Source organism: Echinops telfairi, unplaced genomic scaffold (assembly GCF_000313985.2).
Source record: "Echinops telfairi isolate 266 unplaced genomic scaffold, ASM31398v2 ScPeMD7_7468;HRSCAF=8506_0, whole genome shotgun sequence".
In the NCBI taxonomy this organism is placed as follows: Eukaryota; Metazoa; Chordata; class Mammalia; order Afrosoricida; family Tenrecidae; genus Echinops; species Echinops telfairi.
The window spans coordinates 47502340-47520453 of NW_022111369.1; the positions used below are offsets into that span (position 1 = coordinate 47502340).

The 18114-nt window shown below is 40.1% G+C and overlaps 1 protein-coding gene across 1 annotated transcript in view; it reads left to right on the forward strand.

Annotated features, from left to right (window-relative positions):
* Positions 1-13978, forward strand: part of AFM (afamin) — a 35420-nt gene extending 21442 nt beyond the window's left edge. Inside the window, exons 9-15 of the mRNA XM_045284113.1 lie at positions 3717-3849; positions 8844-8941; positions 9947-10079; positions 10780-11003; positions 11845-11977; positions 13158-13218; positions 13817-13978. Coding sequence (XP_045140048.1) covers positions 3717-3849; positions 8844-8941; positions 9947-10079; positions 10780-11003; positions 11845-11977; positions 13158-13187 — 751 coding nt within the window. The 3' untranslated portion in view covers positions 13188-13218; positions 13817-13978. The remainder of the gene's footprint in view (positions 1-3716; positions 3850-8843; positions 8942-9946; positions 10080-10779; positions 11004-11844; positions 11978-13157; positions 13219-13816) is intronic.
* The last annotated feature ends 4136 nt before the right edge of the window (positions 13979-18114 follow it).

Here is an 18114-nt window from a genome sequence, read left to right on the forward strand (position 1 = left end):
TCATGAAGGCAAGTATCGCGCAGGGCCATGTTATTTAAGACCCCAGATGCTATATCCTTTGATAGCCGGGCGCCATCAGCTTACAGAAAACTTCTTGATGTGTATGTGGTAGTAATCACTTATGCAAACTAAATATGTCATGAAGCATTTTTACTGAAGAATAAAGAAGGACAGAGTCTATTTTGCTTTGCTATAACTCTTATCTGAAAGAAATCCCACCTAGGGGCTTAGCTGACAGTGTGACAAATTTTCACATTCAGTGGAAGTCCAGGTTCTGAGGCAGGTTTTGTGGGAAGGACAGTGTTTGAGTCTGAGCATGTTGACATGGAGGTGCCTAGACTGTCTGTGTTTCATTGGTAATATCAGGATGCAATGTAGGACTGGAACTCTATAAGGAAGTCTGGATTCAAAGGATGCATTATAATAACAGCTTATGCCCATTCCATAGTTACTGAATTTTCAGTGTTTCTTGGTCTACCAACAAATTTAATGTCCCAAATAACCCTCTGTGGTTCATTAACTTTTATTATCTTCATTTTGCAAGTGGTAAAGAACATTTTTAGCAGGTGAAGCTCAAAGAGGTAAAGTAAGTTAACGCAAAGCCTCCCAGTTAATATGAGATGACTTCCCAAAGTTTATGTAGTAAAGCTAAGATTCAAATGCAAAGTTGTCTGCCTCCAGAGCCCTGTTCTTGCACTTTATTATGTCTCAGGAGTCACAAATATTAAATCAAATTAAGCTCAACAAGATGGTAGATGGAAAGCACTTCACTTGTAGGCTTATTGAATGGAAGTGATTTTTGTCATCATCTTCATTATTAGAGCCTGGAGAGTTGGTAAATTTTGAAGCCATTGGGGAGAAGGATAGAGAGCGACAAGGAGCATTTGACTTAGAGGCAGAGTTTCAAGCTGCACTCTTTCTGCCTGTGAACCTGTGACCTCACAATCTTAATGGATCCCCAACCTAGGGAAAAGAAATGCTACGGAAAAGACAGATGGAGAAACTGGAGAGACAATATTAGCTAAACCAAGATTCATCAAGAGGGCAATGGCCAAAACAAAAAAAGAGTGGTGGTGGTGGTGAGGGTGTGTGTTTGAAAAGAGTGTCCTAGAATTTGACTTTTGTAAGGTCTTATTTTAACAAAACATGACAAATCATCTAAAAATGTCTTGGTTGCAAAAATAGGATGCATTTATGAGGAAGGTTATAAAATAGCACAGGTTAGGTGCATAGGGGAGATGCCTGTCTTTGGGGCAGGAGCTCAAGTTGGTGTAAAACAGAATAGCATAAACATTTCAAAATTTCTGACAGGGTGCTTACGTAGAGTGAAGCTTAGTTTTGTTCACTAGAAAATAGTACAAATCCTGAAGAATAAGAGAAACTTAATGATGTCATGGAACTTGTAGTGCTATAACGGTAATACCCCATCTGGGTGGCTTTCATGAAGAGAAATTTATTTCCTAGGAGACTTGAGTTCTGAACTTAGAGGCTTTCTCTCTTTGTGAACTCTGGAGGAGGACCTTTGCCTCTTCTGAGTTTCTACTCCTGGGAAATCTTCCTGTGGCGTGGCATCTCTCTTGCTCTATCTCTGCTTCTCTTGCTTACTTGTGTAACCTCTTTTGCATCTTAAAAGATATTGACTTGAGATAAACCCTACTGTCATAACAGACACAACCTTTCCCCCAATGGGATTAGAACCACAGACACCTAGGTTAGGATTGACATGTATGTTTTGGTGTGTGTGTGGGGGGGTGTGTGTGCTAGGGGGACACACAATTCAACCCATAAGAGATGACAAAGTGTTTACAAAGACCAGGAAGTGAACCTTTATTTTTTATGTCTAAAGCTTGATCTAAGTTCTACCACTATAAGTTGCCATCCTGACTGACTCCTAACAACGTGCACATGTCAGAGTACAACTATGCTCCACTGAAGTTTTAATGGCTGTTTTTTTTTTTAATTTTAAAGGAGATCATTATTTCTTTGAAGAACTTCTGGGTGGTCTCAAACCACCAACTTTTTTGTTAGTGACCAAGCACATTAACCATTTGCACCGTTCAGGGACTACCTGTCTAACACTTACCAAGACTTAACGAGTGGTGGTATCGCTCCTTTCTCTTTTCTACAACCCCCAAGTAACACCTACCTATGCTCTTGGGGTCTCTGAGATTATGGTCATGGAAACCATTGATTCAGGGATGAAGGGTGATCAATCCTATATTTGGTAAGTAGCAGGATGAAGTAATTGGCAAAAGCTCTCTCTCACAGAGCTGTCTCTGGGCATAGGATGAAAGACAGATTCTCACCATCCCTAGTTGGAAGCCAACATATTTTCTATCAGAATTATTTCTAACACTTATCTTTTAAGGTGCTAATGATCTAATAGAATATTTCTGATGTTTTATGGGGGAAATAATGCTAATAATTTAATCTCAATAACTCTATTGGTTATATCTCCCCAAGTGAAAAAAACCATTTCCAATTTAAAACCAACCATGGAATATTGGGTCTACCATCATTCTCTGACCATACCATAGAAAGAACATAGTATTTGAAAGCAGATTTATTTATTTATTTTTTAGTTTTATTGGCACATAATCCACATCATACAATTCAATCATTCAATCATGTCATGAAAATTTATACAATCATTACCGCAATCAACTTGAGAACATTTTCTTTCTTTTTTTCTCCCCATGACTGAATTGCCTTTAGAATGAGCTGTGTAATTACATTCTGTTCCAGTGCTCCCTCCCCCTCCCCCCTTCACTGATTACTTCCCAAACCCCTCTCTCTCCCCTCCTCCCCACCGGAAATCCCCTCACCCCCCCAACCACCCTACATCCCCTATAAACCCTTGTATCAGTTATTATCTCTATGCATCCACTCCTTCTGTGCTTTATATACTGTTAAACCCAGTGGAAACAGTCAAGTAAAAAATGAAATGAAGTGGTAAGGGCAAAACAATAGCAATATAAAGATAAAAATACCACAATGAGCAGGAAAGAAAAGACCTCCATCAATTTTGAAAATGCTAGGATCAAGCAAGATATTCCTGCACTTAGAACAAATTCAGGTTGGGTCTAGACTCTAGAGAGAGGTTAACTGGCCAAGTATCAAGTTTTATTCAGCCTAATTAGGATGACAATGATCTATGTATGATAGTAAGGCTGTTCCAGACCATTGCCTGTGGCGAGGGGGGGCTGTTCTGATAGCCCTTAATCTAACTAAATGCTCTGCAGATCATTTTTGGGCTTCCACTGTCCTCCACACCCTTCCACATATTGGGTGTTCACAATTTAAGCTCCGATACTTTTCCCTTTGTCATATTTGAATTTTGTACTTGTCATCTTTGGATCATACAAATTGGTGTGCTTCTTCCATTTGGACTTAGTTGACTCCTTGCTTAGATGGAGTCTTGTTTGTTTGAATATAAGCTTTTAAGAACCCAGACACCATTTCAATTGATAGCTGGGCACCCTCTGCTTTCTTCACCACACTTTGCTGCAGCACCCTTATCTTCAGGGATCACTTCATGAAGGCAAGTATCGCGCAGGGCCATGTTATCTGAACTAACTGTTCTCGGATTGGGGCTAGAGTTTAGTGGGCTCCCAGAATCCATCAAAACAGATTTCTATTAGTGGATCTGATTGGACTAAAAGGGTTTGATGTTTTAGTAGTTCTCTAATATTTTTGTAATATTTTGCACATACTAGGTTTCTTTATGAATACTCAAGGAGACATCAAGATCTGTCTACACCAGAGATTTTAAGAATTGGTGAAGTGTATGAGAATCTCCTGGATGATTGCTGCAAAAAAGAAAACCCTTCCGATTGTTACAGTCATGCGGTAGGTTCTGTGAGTACATGTTCAGAGAGTTAAAACCGCAAAAATAAGCAACGAACCCAAACCACAAAACATAAAAATTGACGTGAAAATTTCAGCCTAGGCTTTTGGTTATTCTGACTCCTAGTAATCCCGTGTATGGTAGAACTAAACCGCACCCAGCCTTGTGCCTTTCTTTCCTTACAATCTCCCCTAGGCCTGCCTTGCTGCTGTCACCGTGCCAGCCCAGCTCAGTGAGGCTCTTCCTCTTTTTTTGCTTACCCTTTACTCTCCCAAGCATGATGCCCTTTTCCAGGGAGGCACCTCCTGATAATATGTCCAAAGTACCTGAGAAGAAGTCTTACCATCCTTCCTTCTAAGGAACATTCTGGCTGTACTTCTTCCCAGAAAGATTTGTTTGTTTGTTTTTGGCATTGCAGGATAATTTCAATATTCTTCATCAACACCACAATTCTTGTTTGGTGTTCTTTATTTATTGTCCAGCTTTTCCACACTTGGAAGGTGAGTGAAAAGACCATGGATTGGCCCAGATGCTCTATAGTTCTCAAAATGATATCTTTGCTCTTTAACACTGTACAAAGGTCTTGTTCAGCAGATGTGCCCAATCCAACTATTTGAATTTTAAACTCCTGCTTCCATGAATAGTGATTATGGATTCCCAGTTAAATTAAATCCTTGATAATTTCTACCTTTTCCCCATATGTCATCATGTGAACTGGTCCCATGGTGAGGATTTTGTTTTGTTTCTTTATGCTGAATTGCAGCCCACACTGAAGGCTGCAGTCTTGCTCTTCATTAGTAAGTACTCCAAATAATCTTGTTATTCAGTAAGCAAAGTTATGTTATCTGCATATTGCAAGTTGTTAATAAGTCTGTGACCAAGCCTGATCCTACACTCATCTTCTTCCCCCCCGCCCCCTCATCATTTTATTGGGAGTCTTACAGCTCATCACATTACATACATCAATTGTATCAAGCATATTTGTACATATGTTGCCATCATCATTTCCAAGACATTTTCTGCTTGACTCCTTGATGTAAGCTCTTTTTTAAAACCCATTCCTACCCTCCTGTATCCTTGACCAATTATACGTTGTTATTTCATATCATATACGGTCTTTTGTCTCCCTTCACCCACATTTCCATTTTCATCACCTTCGTGTGTGTGGGGCCTATATATCCAATCTGTTGATGGGTTCCCATTTTCTCGCCCTTCCCCCTCCCTGGCCATCCCCCTACCCTCATGATATCATCACTCCAATTACTATTCCTGAGGAGTTTATCTTTCCTTAATTTCCTGTGTCCAGAGCGCTTATCTGTACCAATGTGTGTTCTCCAGTCTAGCCGGATTTGTAAGTTAGAACTGGGTCATGGTTGGGTGAGTGGGGGGAAGTATTTAGGAACTAGAGGAATATCCTTAGATAATTGGATATCCCCCAACAGAAGTGGTACAACCAAGCTGTAGGATAGCACCGATGAATTATACACTCTTCTTAGTCTAGCTTCTTGGATTGACAGATTTGATTGATCAATCTGAGTTCATTTTAAATTCCTATCGGTTAATCATTGAGAAGACTAGCATCATGAGTTTGGGTTATGCCTAGTGTTTTGAACTATACATTTATTGCATTGAGTGAAAAATGTCTTCTAATTGAACATTTTATATTTACATTTTTGTTTACTAATCTCTTTGATATTTAAGGGAACCGTAGGGGCACAGAGGGTTGGGTTTTGGGTTGTTAACCACAAAGTCAACAGTTCTTATCCCCTATCTAGTCTGTGGGAGAAAGATGAGGCCTCATGTTTCTGTAAAGATTTATCGTGGAAACACTATAAAGGGTTACTATAAGTCAGAATTCACTTGATAGTAGTGATTTATATGATATTTAGCCATATTGAAGTTTTAGATGGTAAAAAAGTATTAAAGGATTAGAAGTATTAATTTTCCAATATAAAACAGTATTTCTGATTCTATCAGTGAGAAATAGGTATGGCTAATATACTATTTCATTTTTATCTGCCTAAAAATAATATATGTACACACTTTTAAAAAGTAAAATCAGAATAGTACTTTCTGGGAAAACATCTGGAATGGTGTTAAAGTAGGTTAAGTGTTGGACTGCAAGGTCAGTAGTTCAAAGCTCCCAGCCACTCCTAGTGAGAAAGTTGAAATTATCTGCTTCTGTAAATATTTGCAGTCTCTGAGGGGGAGGAACAATAGAAACATGGGTGAAGGGAGACAGTGGATGGTGTAAGATATGAAAATAATAATAATTTATAATTTATCAAGGGGTCATGAGGGTCGGACAGTGGGGGTGGGGAAAAAGGAGCTGATAGCAAAGGCTCAAGTAGAAAGTATTTTGAAAAGGATGATGGCAACACATGTACAAATGTGCTTGATGCAATTGATGTATGCATTTTTTTTTGATGTATGGATTGTTATAAGATGTACGGATTGTTGTTGTTGGTAATGTTATCTTTACTTTATTAATTCTTTTATAAATCATATTATTGGTGGCTCATACAACTCTTATCACAATCCATACATGCATCAATTGTGTAAAGCACATTTGTACATTCGCTGCCCTCAACACTCTCAAAACATTTGCTCTTCACTTAAGCCCTTGGCATCAGTCCTCAATTTTCCCCTCCCTCCCCGCTCCCCAACGCTCATGAACCCTTGATAATTTATAAATTATTATTTTGTCATTTCTTACACTGCCCGATGTCTCCCTTCACCCACTTTTCTGTTGTCCACTCCCCAGGGAGGAGGTCACATGTAGATCCTTGCAATCAGTTCCCCCCTTTCCACCCACCTCCCCTCCATCCTCCCAGTATTTCCACTCTTTGCACTGAACCTAAAAGGATCATCCATCCTGGATTCCCCGTGTTTCCAGTTCCTATCTGTAGCAGTGTACATCCTCTGGTCTAGCCAAATTTGTACGGTAGAATTGGGGTCATGATAGTGTGGGAGGAGGAAGCATTTAGGAACTAGAGGAAAGTTGTATGTCTCATCATTGCTACATGGTACCCTGACTGGCTCACCTCTGCCCCACAACGCTTCTGTAAGGGGATGTCCAGTTGCCTACAGGTGGATCTTGGGTCCCAAATATGCACTCCCCCTCATTCACAATGATTTGATTTTTTGTTGATTTTTTGATGTCTGATACCTGATCCCTTCGACACCTTGTGATCACACAGGCTGGTGTGCTTCTTCCATGTGGGCTTTGTTGCTTATGAGCTAGATGGCCACTTGTTTACCTTCAAGCCTTTAAGACCCCAGATGCTATATCATTTGATAGCCGGGCACCATCAGCTTTCTTCACCACATTTGCTTGTGTACCCACTGTCTTCAGCAATTATGTTGGGAAGATGAGCATCATACAATGCCAGTTTAATAGAACAAAGTATTCTTGCATTGAGGGAGTATTTGATTGGAGGCCTAATGTCCATCTACTACCTTAATACTAAACCTATACATATATGCACATAGACCTATTCCCACATCCTCATATATAAATATATTTACATATGTACATGCCTGTATTTAGACCTCTATAAATGTCCTTTGCTTCCTAACTCTTTCCTCTATTTTCTTTTCCTTTCCTCTTGTCCCACTCTCATGTTCAGCCTTCATTTGGGATTCAGTAATTCTTTTCAGTTACATTACTCTTGATCATGCACTACTATGCCTCCCACAATCCCTCACCACCGATTTGGATCACTTGTTGTTCCCTTGTCCCTGGGTTTGTGGACACCACTTCCTTTCCCCCCACTTTCCCCTCTCCCATGTCCCCCAGAACTGTCGGTCCTATTGTTTTCTCCTCAAGATTGCTCACCCAGCCTATCGTATTTAGACAGACCTGCAGAGATAATAACATGCACAAAAACAAGACAGAGCAAAACAAAGCAACAAAAGAAAACAAAACAACAACAAAAAGCCAATGACAAACCACAACAATAACAACAACAACAACAAAGAAAAGCCTGTAGTTTGTTCAAGGACTGTTTGTTGGCCTTTAGGAGTATTTTCTGGTTGAGTCTGATGGGGTACCAAGCGCTGGCCCCAAAGCCTTATTTTTGGTATTCCCTGGGAACTTCGTTGCTCTGTTCCCCTTGCTATTCTGTTACACGCCCTGAGATTTATAATTCTTAATTTCTGACTTGTTACCCCTTTCTTTGAGAAGTGTTTGCTTTAGTTTAACTTTTCTTCCATTTGTCATAAAACCATTTTCATACCAGCTTACAATCATTCAAATTGGAACAATTGATTCAGAAGATTTGAATTTTTGTTTAGCTCTGTCACAGTACATAAGAAGGTTGTCTTTTAAAAGAATCACATTGATAGAGATATTTTGTCTACAATGAGGAAAAAATTGTTCAACATTATTTGTCCATTATCTGCAGTGTTCGCTTTGTGATTTATATGTAAATTCTTATGTTACACAAGAGAAAGTTCATAAAACATTTGAAGATAGCTATTAGAGGGCCTAAGTTACTTTCTAAAAGAGGAAGAAGAGGATACAATAAAGGCAACAATGATTTAAAACACCCTGTCATAATATGAGCTGAGTTGTTCTGGGTAAATTGCTTAACTTCACATGACCTGTTTACTTACAAATGGATATAACAGCTGTTCTGGCCCTTTCAAAGTGAAATCCCAAGTGACCAACCTAAGATCTGAAATTTCATGTCATCAACCTGAGATTTAACCATGTTTTGTAAACAGGTAAGCTCTAGACAAATATATGAAATCATGATAATGATGAAAAATTTAGACTTTAAATTTAAGCAAAACACCTATGTGTAAATATATATAATTGAAAAGATTCAAATTGCTGCACACACATATTAAACGTATCTTCAATTTAGTGGGTAATGTATGATAATGACTGCTTGAAAATATTATAGAAATAAAATGATTTGATGAGTCAGCATGAGTGGTAAGATGGAATATGAGAGAAAATGTTCAGCAGCATGATTGTGTTTATTTTCAGGAAGAAAAGTTCAATGAGACAACGGAGAAAAGCCTCAAGATGGTACAACATTCCTGTGAACAAGCTCAGAAATTGGGGAAAGATGGCTTCAAACATGAGTAGGTTGTTGATAAAGGCAGGTTAATATCTGTGTCCATGGTAACAGAGTCCTATCTAGGGAAGAACATTTAAACTGGTTATGGCCAATTTATAAGCTCTGAAAGGAAGGAAAAAGGGTGGAAGTCAAGAATGCACATTGTGGTGTCACATTAAATCTCCACCAGAAATGAGGCTCAAACAAAAGATTGTGCACCTGAGAGAAAATGAGGCCAAGACTCTGGACCATGGATTCTCTACTGCTTCGTGTGTGTTTGAGCCGCCCTTGCTCCCTTCTGTTGACAGCCAGTCTCCCTGGCTTCTGCCACCGCGGACTGAGATAAAGCAAGTGCGGCGGTGGGTCACAGCTTCACGAGAGCGAGGCGGGTGGAGAACTTCAGTTTCCGTTAACAAAAGTTTGGAAAAATAACTGGATGTGCTTAAATATTTGCATATTTAATCTATTAATGCTCTTGTGAGCATTGGTGAGTAATATACAGTTAATTTAACTTTTCTTTATTAATTATCATAACTAATGTAGTGTTTGATAACTGACCCCCCAAATTAAAAACTAAAAATCCAAACAAAAGAAGCAGCTTTAAAAACATGCTTCCACTGTTTCCTGCCATCGGAATTTAGTTTCCTTTTTCTCAGGTCATCTTTTTCTTACAGGAATGTATTATCTTCTCCTTAAACATTTATTCACTATGCCACGAAGCAAGATTTTACAAACCTTTTTTTTTTTTGCCAAGGAGTTCGTATGTTCACAAGTGAGACAGGACAGGCAAATATGAGCTTCAGAGATCACTATCGGGCTAGAGAGGAAGTGAAAACACAGTCACACAGGAGGCAGAGTTCAGGAAAATAAGGGAGGAGACATTCATTTCTCTATGATGTTAAAAACAGAGCTGAGGTCATGGTGGACCGTCATTTGCTATCTCTAATTGTGAAGAATTTGGGTCTCCAGGTTAAATTAGGGATCATGAATCTATTTTTAAAATAAAAACCACAGACAAATGTTCTCTCAGATGCCTTATCAGATTCACAAGGATGGCTCCCCAGCTCTCTACTGAAGAATTGACCTCTCTCAGCCAGGACACTGTGAAAGCCTTTAGTGTGTGCTGTGCACAGGAAGAACAGTTTTCCTGCCTTGACAATTCGGTGAGCATGTCCCTTGTGCCGTGTGTGTGTGTGTGTGTGTGTGTGTGTGTGTGTGTGTGTAAGAGAGAATATTTGTCTTTCTTGATTTATATGGATACATTATCTTCACCTTCCTTTTCTTGCTTTCTCTTTACATTGATTTCAACACCAATAGGCAAAGGGCATCAATTTTTCCTTTTGACTCACTATATCAAAACCTTCTGCTGAAGCAAGGAGGATGTCCTGAATATTTTCTTGGAGACCTTGAAACCACTGATTTCACTTCTTTTGTATATTAGAAGTGACTTCTTGGGTAAAATGATATAGGAATCTCTGCATGGCTTTAGAATGATATAAGAAACACTGTAATTTTAACTAACATTACAAAATCTTCCGCCTCCCTTACCACTTTGATAAAATTGTAGCTTCCAAGCCAATCAAATAGATTGGGGTCTGGATGGAGAGTATACTGGGGACATCCCAGGAGGATAGCCCAAGAGCTACAGTGTTTGGTTACCAAGTTCAGGTGACTTCAGCTCATAATTACAAGTTTAAGTATATGTTACTGAGAAATTAATCTGTAGGCATTTACATAGATATAGTTTGATTGTTTTTGGTCATGATGCCATTTAGAACTCTGGTCTCTAATTTACTGTGTACACAATGAGACATTATGAATGCATGTAAAATCATGTCTAAATTCTAACTCTCGTCTGTATAGGTGGATTTAGTCCTTGGAGAATTATGTGGCGTCAATCAAAAGCGAAGCATTAACCCTGCTGTGGAGAATTGCTGTCAATCTAGCTTTGCCTTCAGAAGGCACTGCTTCTACGATTTGAAAAGCGACGAAATCTACCTGCCTCAGTCAGCCTCCCAAGGCTTATTTACCTTCCACCCAGACTTATGTCAGGCTACCAATGAAGAACGCCAGAGAAGGCAAGAAAGGTACAGACCTTCTCTGCTTTCAGCTTTTCCTACAACCTGAAGACAAATGATGGTTTAGTGAGAAGCTTTATTGTAGCAGATATGCACAATTAGGGTTGTAAACCTATTCTTTTCTTCAAAGGGTCCCGAATATCCAACTGAAAAAGCAAAACAAAGCAAACAAAAACACCCCCTCCAAAACACTAGATAACATCTATCACCATTGTTTACGAGCAAATAGTTAGCTTGTCTTTCTTTGCTAACTACTCAACCATTTGGTAGACTGTGATTTGGAAAATCTTGTAAGGGCAGCCAGTATATTTGCTCATAAACAAGTTTATTATGATGTAAATTTTCCCTAAGGAATGATGTAGGTGTTTGCCTTGGTAATCTCTCTTATATTTGAACATGGAATCTCAGGCAATGCTATCTATACATACCAAGAAACAAACCATTTTGTATGGGAGGGGGTGGTTTAGGTAGTGTCTATCCTAAGTGGAATAGGAATAGTGTTCTGCTACTGAGGAAAGAGATTAGAGGTTGTTTTGAATCTTAATTTTCTAGTAAGATCAAATTCAGCCAAATATTCTATAATAACATGCATAATAGGGTCGTAATATATGGTCATATATTTATGTCATTTTGCTGTGATTATGTAACCCTCGAACGATCATTACCATGGGATCTATCTCATCATATTAAAAGCAATGTCTCAGGACATCCTTTCACATGTGTGATATATTAAATGTGTACCCTTGCCCAAATTGAAACCCCAAGGCATGTGATTTGGTGACCATCATTTTGGGGGCCTTTCTGAAGATGTTGCTAGTTGATTCTGTTTGTTGACACTTCTGGACCACAGGTTTCTTGTTGACTTAGTGAAGCTGAAGCCTCAACACGCGGATGTGAAGCTGCTTTCGCTGTTTGCAGATTTCACTCACCTGGTGGAGCAGTGCTGCCAAGCGGAGGGGCCTGAAGCCTGCTTCAACGAGGAGGTAGTGATACATGCTTACTGGGAAGGCAAACAAAACAGAGCTCCCTGTCCGAATGTGCTTTCTTCCTGCACTGTCTACAAAGTCTGTGCCTGCAACTGGGGTACCCACATCACTCATATGTCCTCTCTGGTAGGACTTGAGATGGCCTCTTTGGTAAAGTCATGGTGTAGGAAAAGATGTCATGTCGGCAAGACCTGGGTTCTAGTCTCAGAAGGCTTGCCCAAGTACCTTAAACTGAATTGCTGTCCACTCTTGGTTAATGAAGATGGTAATAACCGTTCTTCAATGATAGCATTTGTCCGCAGTGTTCTGCTTTGAATTACCCATTAATAAAACAAATTATCTAAGTAAAGCAAATTCTCAAGCTGACTTGAGTGAAGGAGTTCACAATTCTCAAGCTGACTTGAGTGAAGGAGTTCACAATCACTTGTAAAGGCAAGAGGATAGGAAGTGAAGGCCTTCAGAGTGTGACTGCTTCACCTTCTGGTGGCAGCATGCCTCAGATGGGAATACACGTGTGTGAAGTGGGAGACTGTAAGGGTAGCAGGGGTGAGGGAAGGGGAGCTTGTTCTCATTCCAGTGACTATGGAATCGAAGATCCAAGAATGCACAGTTGCTTCTGAATGTCGGCTCCAATGGGCTACCTGTTACTTGTTTTTCAACTTTCTTTTACATGGTTTCTTTTCTACCATCACCCACTGTCCTCTCAAACTCAGAATGCACAGACACGTATATGCACAAATACATATATGCACAATCCTACACATGCATTTCATGAATACTCATGTGCATGTACACACACATTGCAAACACTCACAGGAGGACACACAAACTGATTATGGTGGAGAGGACCTATCCCTGCTTAGTCTGTGGACATTTCCTTGAAAAATCTATCTATTCTTTGAAAATATGCTTTCACTTAATTAGAATTCAGTAGTTCCTACCTATTGTTCACCAAGTGCGCATGGACATCAGAGGTGGGTGTATGGGCAGTTCATAAAGTCCTTGGAAATTTCCTCAAGGACTTTCCTCAAGCTCACTTGAAGAAAGGGTTTTCAGGGTCTGCTATACAAAAGCGGGTGGTGTAATTGTCCTGTTCAAAACTCAGGATAACCTGTGACTCTAAATATATACATATTATCTTAAAATATTTCCCTATGCTTCTCTCCTTTCCATTCAGGGTCCCAAATTGGAAGCCAAAGCCCAGTAAGCTTCAGAAACATAGAGTACAAAACACCAAGGTAATACCTTCGATAATCAACCCAAACCAGGTGTATTTTCAGCGTCTCTGGTTGCCCTGCTTCACTGTCCCTAGTGCCTTATGGCTACTTGTCCTGCAGTACGAGTATCAGTTACTCCTGCTGGTTGTGCTGGGACTCTCTGTTCAGGCAGTTTCCTCAACAGTCAGAAAGTATCCGTTCCTTCGTAGTCTGCTGCTGCACTTGGCCGTCTGGTCCAGAAAGAGGGAAGGGTGATTCTGTGTGGGGAGGGAGGTGCACAGCTAACTCACAGTAATGCTGTCCCAGGAGACTTACCGCAGTGCTTACATGGCAAAGAAGCTATATGTTTGAGAATTCAAAAGATATGCTAAGTATGTCCCCTCCGATGCAGTCTACACACATGTAACACAAAGGTGAGGGACATCTGATGGTGTACAGAAAGCATAGGGAATGTGATGGCAGAGAAGACAGACCTGGGTACCAGTGGAAGGTAGCTTTGCAGCTGAAGCAGTGAAGCAGGATGACCACTAACAGTTTTTCAAATATATGTGATTTTCCCTCACCCACTTTGTAACACTGCATATTCTTCTTCTGCATAACATTATTTTCTTCTTTTCAGGTGGCCGAGAAAAAACACGCAGATCGACATATCTACTTCCTATCAACACTGAGGCGACTTTCACGTTATGAGAAGAACAAAGTGAAAGGATTCCTCTGTAGCCTTTACTTGAAATCATGTTATTGTAGCAAGTAATAAACTAAAAAAAAGTTCTTTCTCTAAGAGTGATGTCATATATTAATGTGATAATGAAATTAATTAAGCAATCATGCTTCATTGACTCCTTCAATATTTTATGCTCACTGTTTAAATTTGGTTTATTCCAGAGAAGTCAGGGGTCTACTGTAGGAAATGGGTGGGCAGAGTACTTAAGGATTCTATGCATTCCACCATCGGGAAGGATATGGGGAAGGGAAGGAATGCATCTTTACTTAATAATAATAATAATTAATATGTATTGGATATTTATAATGCACACAGCATTACTATAGGTATTGTTCCTTTAATCTGACTTTCATGAAGTAGTTATCATGGGGCTTTATTGTTGTTAGAAGCTGCTAAGTTGATTCCAACTTACACCGATCCCATGCACAACTGCACAAAGCACTGCAGCCAGTGTGTCAATCCACCTCATCAAGAATATTCTTTTTCTCTGCCCCTCTGCTTTACCAAGCATGATGTCTTTTTCCTGGTACTGGTCTCTCCTGATAGCATGTCTAAAGGAAGAGTCTAAGGAAGATTTTGTCTGTATTTCTTCCAGGATTGGTTTTTTTTTTTTTTTTTTTAAGTCCACGGTACTGGCAATGTTCTTTGCCAGCATCAAAATTCAACTATATCAATTCTTTCTTCCTTTTTCAATACCCAACTTTCATATCCATAAGAGGCAATTTAAAATACAAGGGCTTGAGCCAGATGCACCTTCGTTTTCAAAGTAACATTTTCATTTCTCAACACTTTCAAGAGGTCTTGTGTAGCAGATTTATCCAATAAAATGGGTCAATTGTCTCTTGTCTACTGCTTTTGTGAGCATTGATAGTGAATCCAAGCAAGATGAAATCCTTGACAACTTGTCATTCCCAGCATATAAACCATATGACTTTCTGATTCAAAATGGCTAATACCAGTCCATTTCAGCTCACTATTTCCTAGGATGTTGATCTTTGTGCATTTCATTTAAAAAAAAATAGTTTCACATCCCATGCTTGTGGATTGGAAGACTCAATATAGTAAAGATGTCAGTTCTGCCCAAGGCACTATATAAGTTTAATGCGATCCTGTTACAAATACCATCATCTTTCTTCAAAGAATTTGAAAAACTGATTACCAACCTCATATAAGAGGGAAGAAGCCCCAAATTAGCAGAGAACTCCTCAAGAGAAAGGACAAAGTGGGAGGGCTTGCTCTACCTGACTTTAGTACATATTATAGGGCCACAGTAGTCAAAACAGTGTGGTACTGGTATAATGACAGATATTCAGACCAATGGAAAAGAGCTAAAGACCCAGAAATAAAAACATCAGCATACAGGCAACTGATCTTTGATAAGGGATGAAAAAATATCCAATGGGAAGCAGATGCCCTCTTCAATAAATGGTGCTGGGAAAAATGGTTATCTCCCTGCGCAAAAATGAAGCAAGACCTTACCTCACTCCATGCACAAGAATAAACTCAAGGTGGATCACAGACTTTGAGATAAAAGCCCAAACAATTAGGGCTATTAATGAGGGAATTGGAACAAACCTGAGAACCTTGGCACAGGGAATACATAGGCTATTGAAAATAGGGAAGGAGTCAGAGGAGTCACACATAGACAAGTGGGATATACTGAAGATAAAACACCTGTGTACATTGAAAGAATTCACCAAGAGAGTAAGAAGAGTGCCCAGCGACTGGGAAAACATCTTTAGCAATGACACATCAGACAAAGGCCTTATTTCTAAAATCTACAATACTTTGCAAGCTTACAATAAGAGAAAAACTAACTGCTCACTGAGGAGGTGGGAAAAGGACCTGAAGTTTCACAGACTTTGAAATCCGAATGACCAGTAAACATATGGGAAAATGTTCCTGATCATTCGCCATAAGAAAAAAGCATATTAAAACAACTATGAGATATCACCTAACACCCTCAAAGATAGCCCAATTCAAAAAATCAGAAAGCAACAAGTGTTGGAGGGACTGTGGTGAGATAGGAACTCTCATCCACTGCTGGTAGACCTGTAGGTATGTACAGCCACTATGGAAATCAGTTTGGCAATTTCTAAAACAGATGGAAATTGAGCTACCATACCACCCAGCAATCTCCCTACTGGGCATATACCCAGAAGAGGCAAGAAACAACCTACGGCCAGACATCTATGCTCCAATGTTCATTGTGGCACAGTTCACAATTGCAAGGAGATGGAAACAACCCAAATTTCCATCAATAGACAAATGGATTAAAAAATTGTGGTACATACATATAATGGAGTACTATGCATTGCTAAAAAGTAGTGATGAACGCATGAAGCATATCACCACATGGGAAGAACTGGAGGAAATTATGGTAAGTGAAGTAAGCCAAGCACTAAAGGACAAGTACAACATGAGTCCGCTGAGGTAAGTTTATAAAAGAAAAGAAATGCAAAATGGGCACAGGGAAAAAGTTACTGTATACAAACACTCTAGGGGTGAGGTCCAGGTAGTATGGCAGGGGCCAGACCAAATCCAGGGTTACATATGGTAGCCAACTAAAAAGGAGTCGGGGAGGGGGGTGAGGAAAAAAAAAAACAAACGGGAACACAAAGGATAGAAATGTGTAGTAGGGGAATAGGGCACTAACCCACCCAAGGGGAGGGTATTGTTTATCTCTCCACAGGGAAGGAGGGACCAGACTTAAATCTGGTGTTCTGGGATGCGAATGCAGTGGGCCGGCATGGAAAGGGGAGACAGTGGAGGGGTCTAGGGGCCTGGCCCCAATCCCAGCTTCCTGGACAACTTACCCTCCCCACAGAAGAATTTACTATAGAGGACAGAACTGAAGCTGCAGCTCAAGGAGAGGGACATGTCTGATCAGAACACCCAGGAGCAAATGAATGGAGAAATAGAGAGTGGAGCACATCCTGGCCCACCAAGCGTGGAGGACGATATCCCCATTCAGAACAGCCAATGCACAGAGTGGACCATATGACCGATCCCACTATGAGACATGGCATCCCTTGCTGACCCATGGCCCTACGGGGGACAACACTGGAGACTCAGGGTGCGGATTGGCCTGGTCTGACCCCACACACCGAGGCAAAACACTAAGGGCGTGCAATAAAGCAGTGTGGGGAGCAAAGCAGGGAGCTCCCAAGGGAGTGCAAAGGATAGAATTTGGGGCCAGAGCCTGGCACCCTATTGGACTTGACTGGAGGACACGCCTAGAGGTCAAAAAGCAGACCTTGATATATTTACAGGTTTTTCTTTTTTTAAAAAAAATGTATTTATTTATTGTCATTGGTTTTCTTTGTTGTTGTCATCGTGTTCTCGTTTCTCGCTTTGTCTTGCTATGCCTTGTTTTTTTGATGCATATTATTATCGCTGCAGGTCTATCTAGATAAGATAGGCTGGATGAACAGTCTGGAGTAGACAACAACAGGACCGATGGTTCTGGGGGGACATGGGAGAGGGGAAGTGGGGGAAAGAGGGTGGTGTTGACCAACCCAGGGACAAGGGAACAACAAGTGATCCAAAGTTAGTGAAAAGGATGGTGTGAGAGGCCTGGTAGGGATTCATCAAAGGCAATGTAACCGAGAGAAATTACTGAAACCTAAATGAACACTGAGCATGATAATGGGACAAGAAGAAAGTAAAAGGAAATAGAGGAAAGAACTAGGAAGCAGAGGGCATTTATAGAGGTCTAAATACAGGCATGTGCATATGTAAATATATTTATGTAGGATGATGGGGAAAAAGATCTATGTGCATATATTTACAGGTTTAGTATTAAGGCAGCAGATGGACATTGGCCCTCCACTCAAGTACTTACTCAATGTAAGAACACTTTGTTCTATTAAATTGTCATTCCATGATATACACCTTCCAGACATGATCATTGAAGACAAATGTGTTCATAAGCAAATGTGGGGAAGAAAGCTGATGGTGCCTGCCTATCAAAAGATATAGCCTTTGGGGTCTTAAAGGCTTGCAGGTAAACAAGAAGCCATCTAACTGAGAAGCAACAAAGTCCACATCGAAGAAGCACACCAACCTGTGTGACCATGAGGTGTCGAAGGGATCAGGTATCAGGCATGAAAGAACAAAAAATCATATCATTGTGTGCCCAACTTCCCGATATGATCACTGAAGACAAATGTGTGCATAAGCAAATGTGGTGA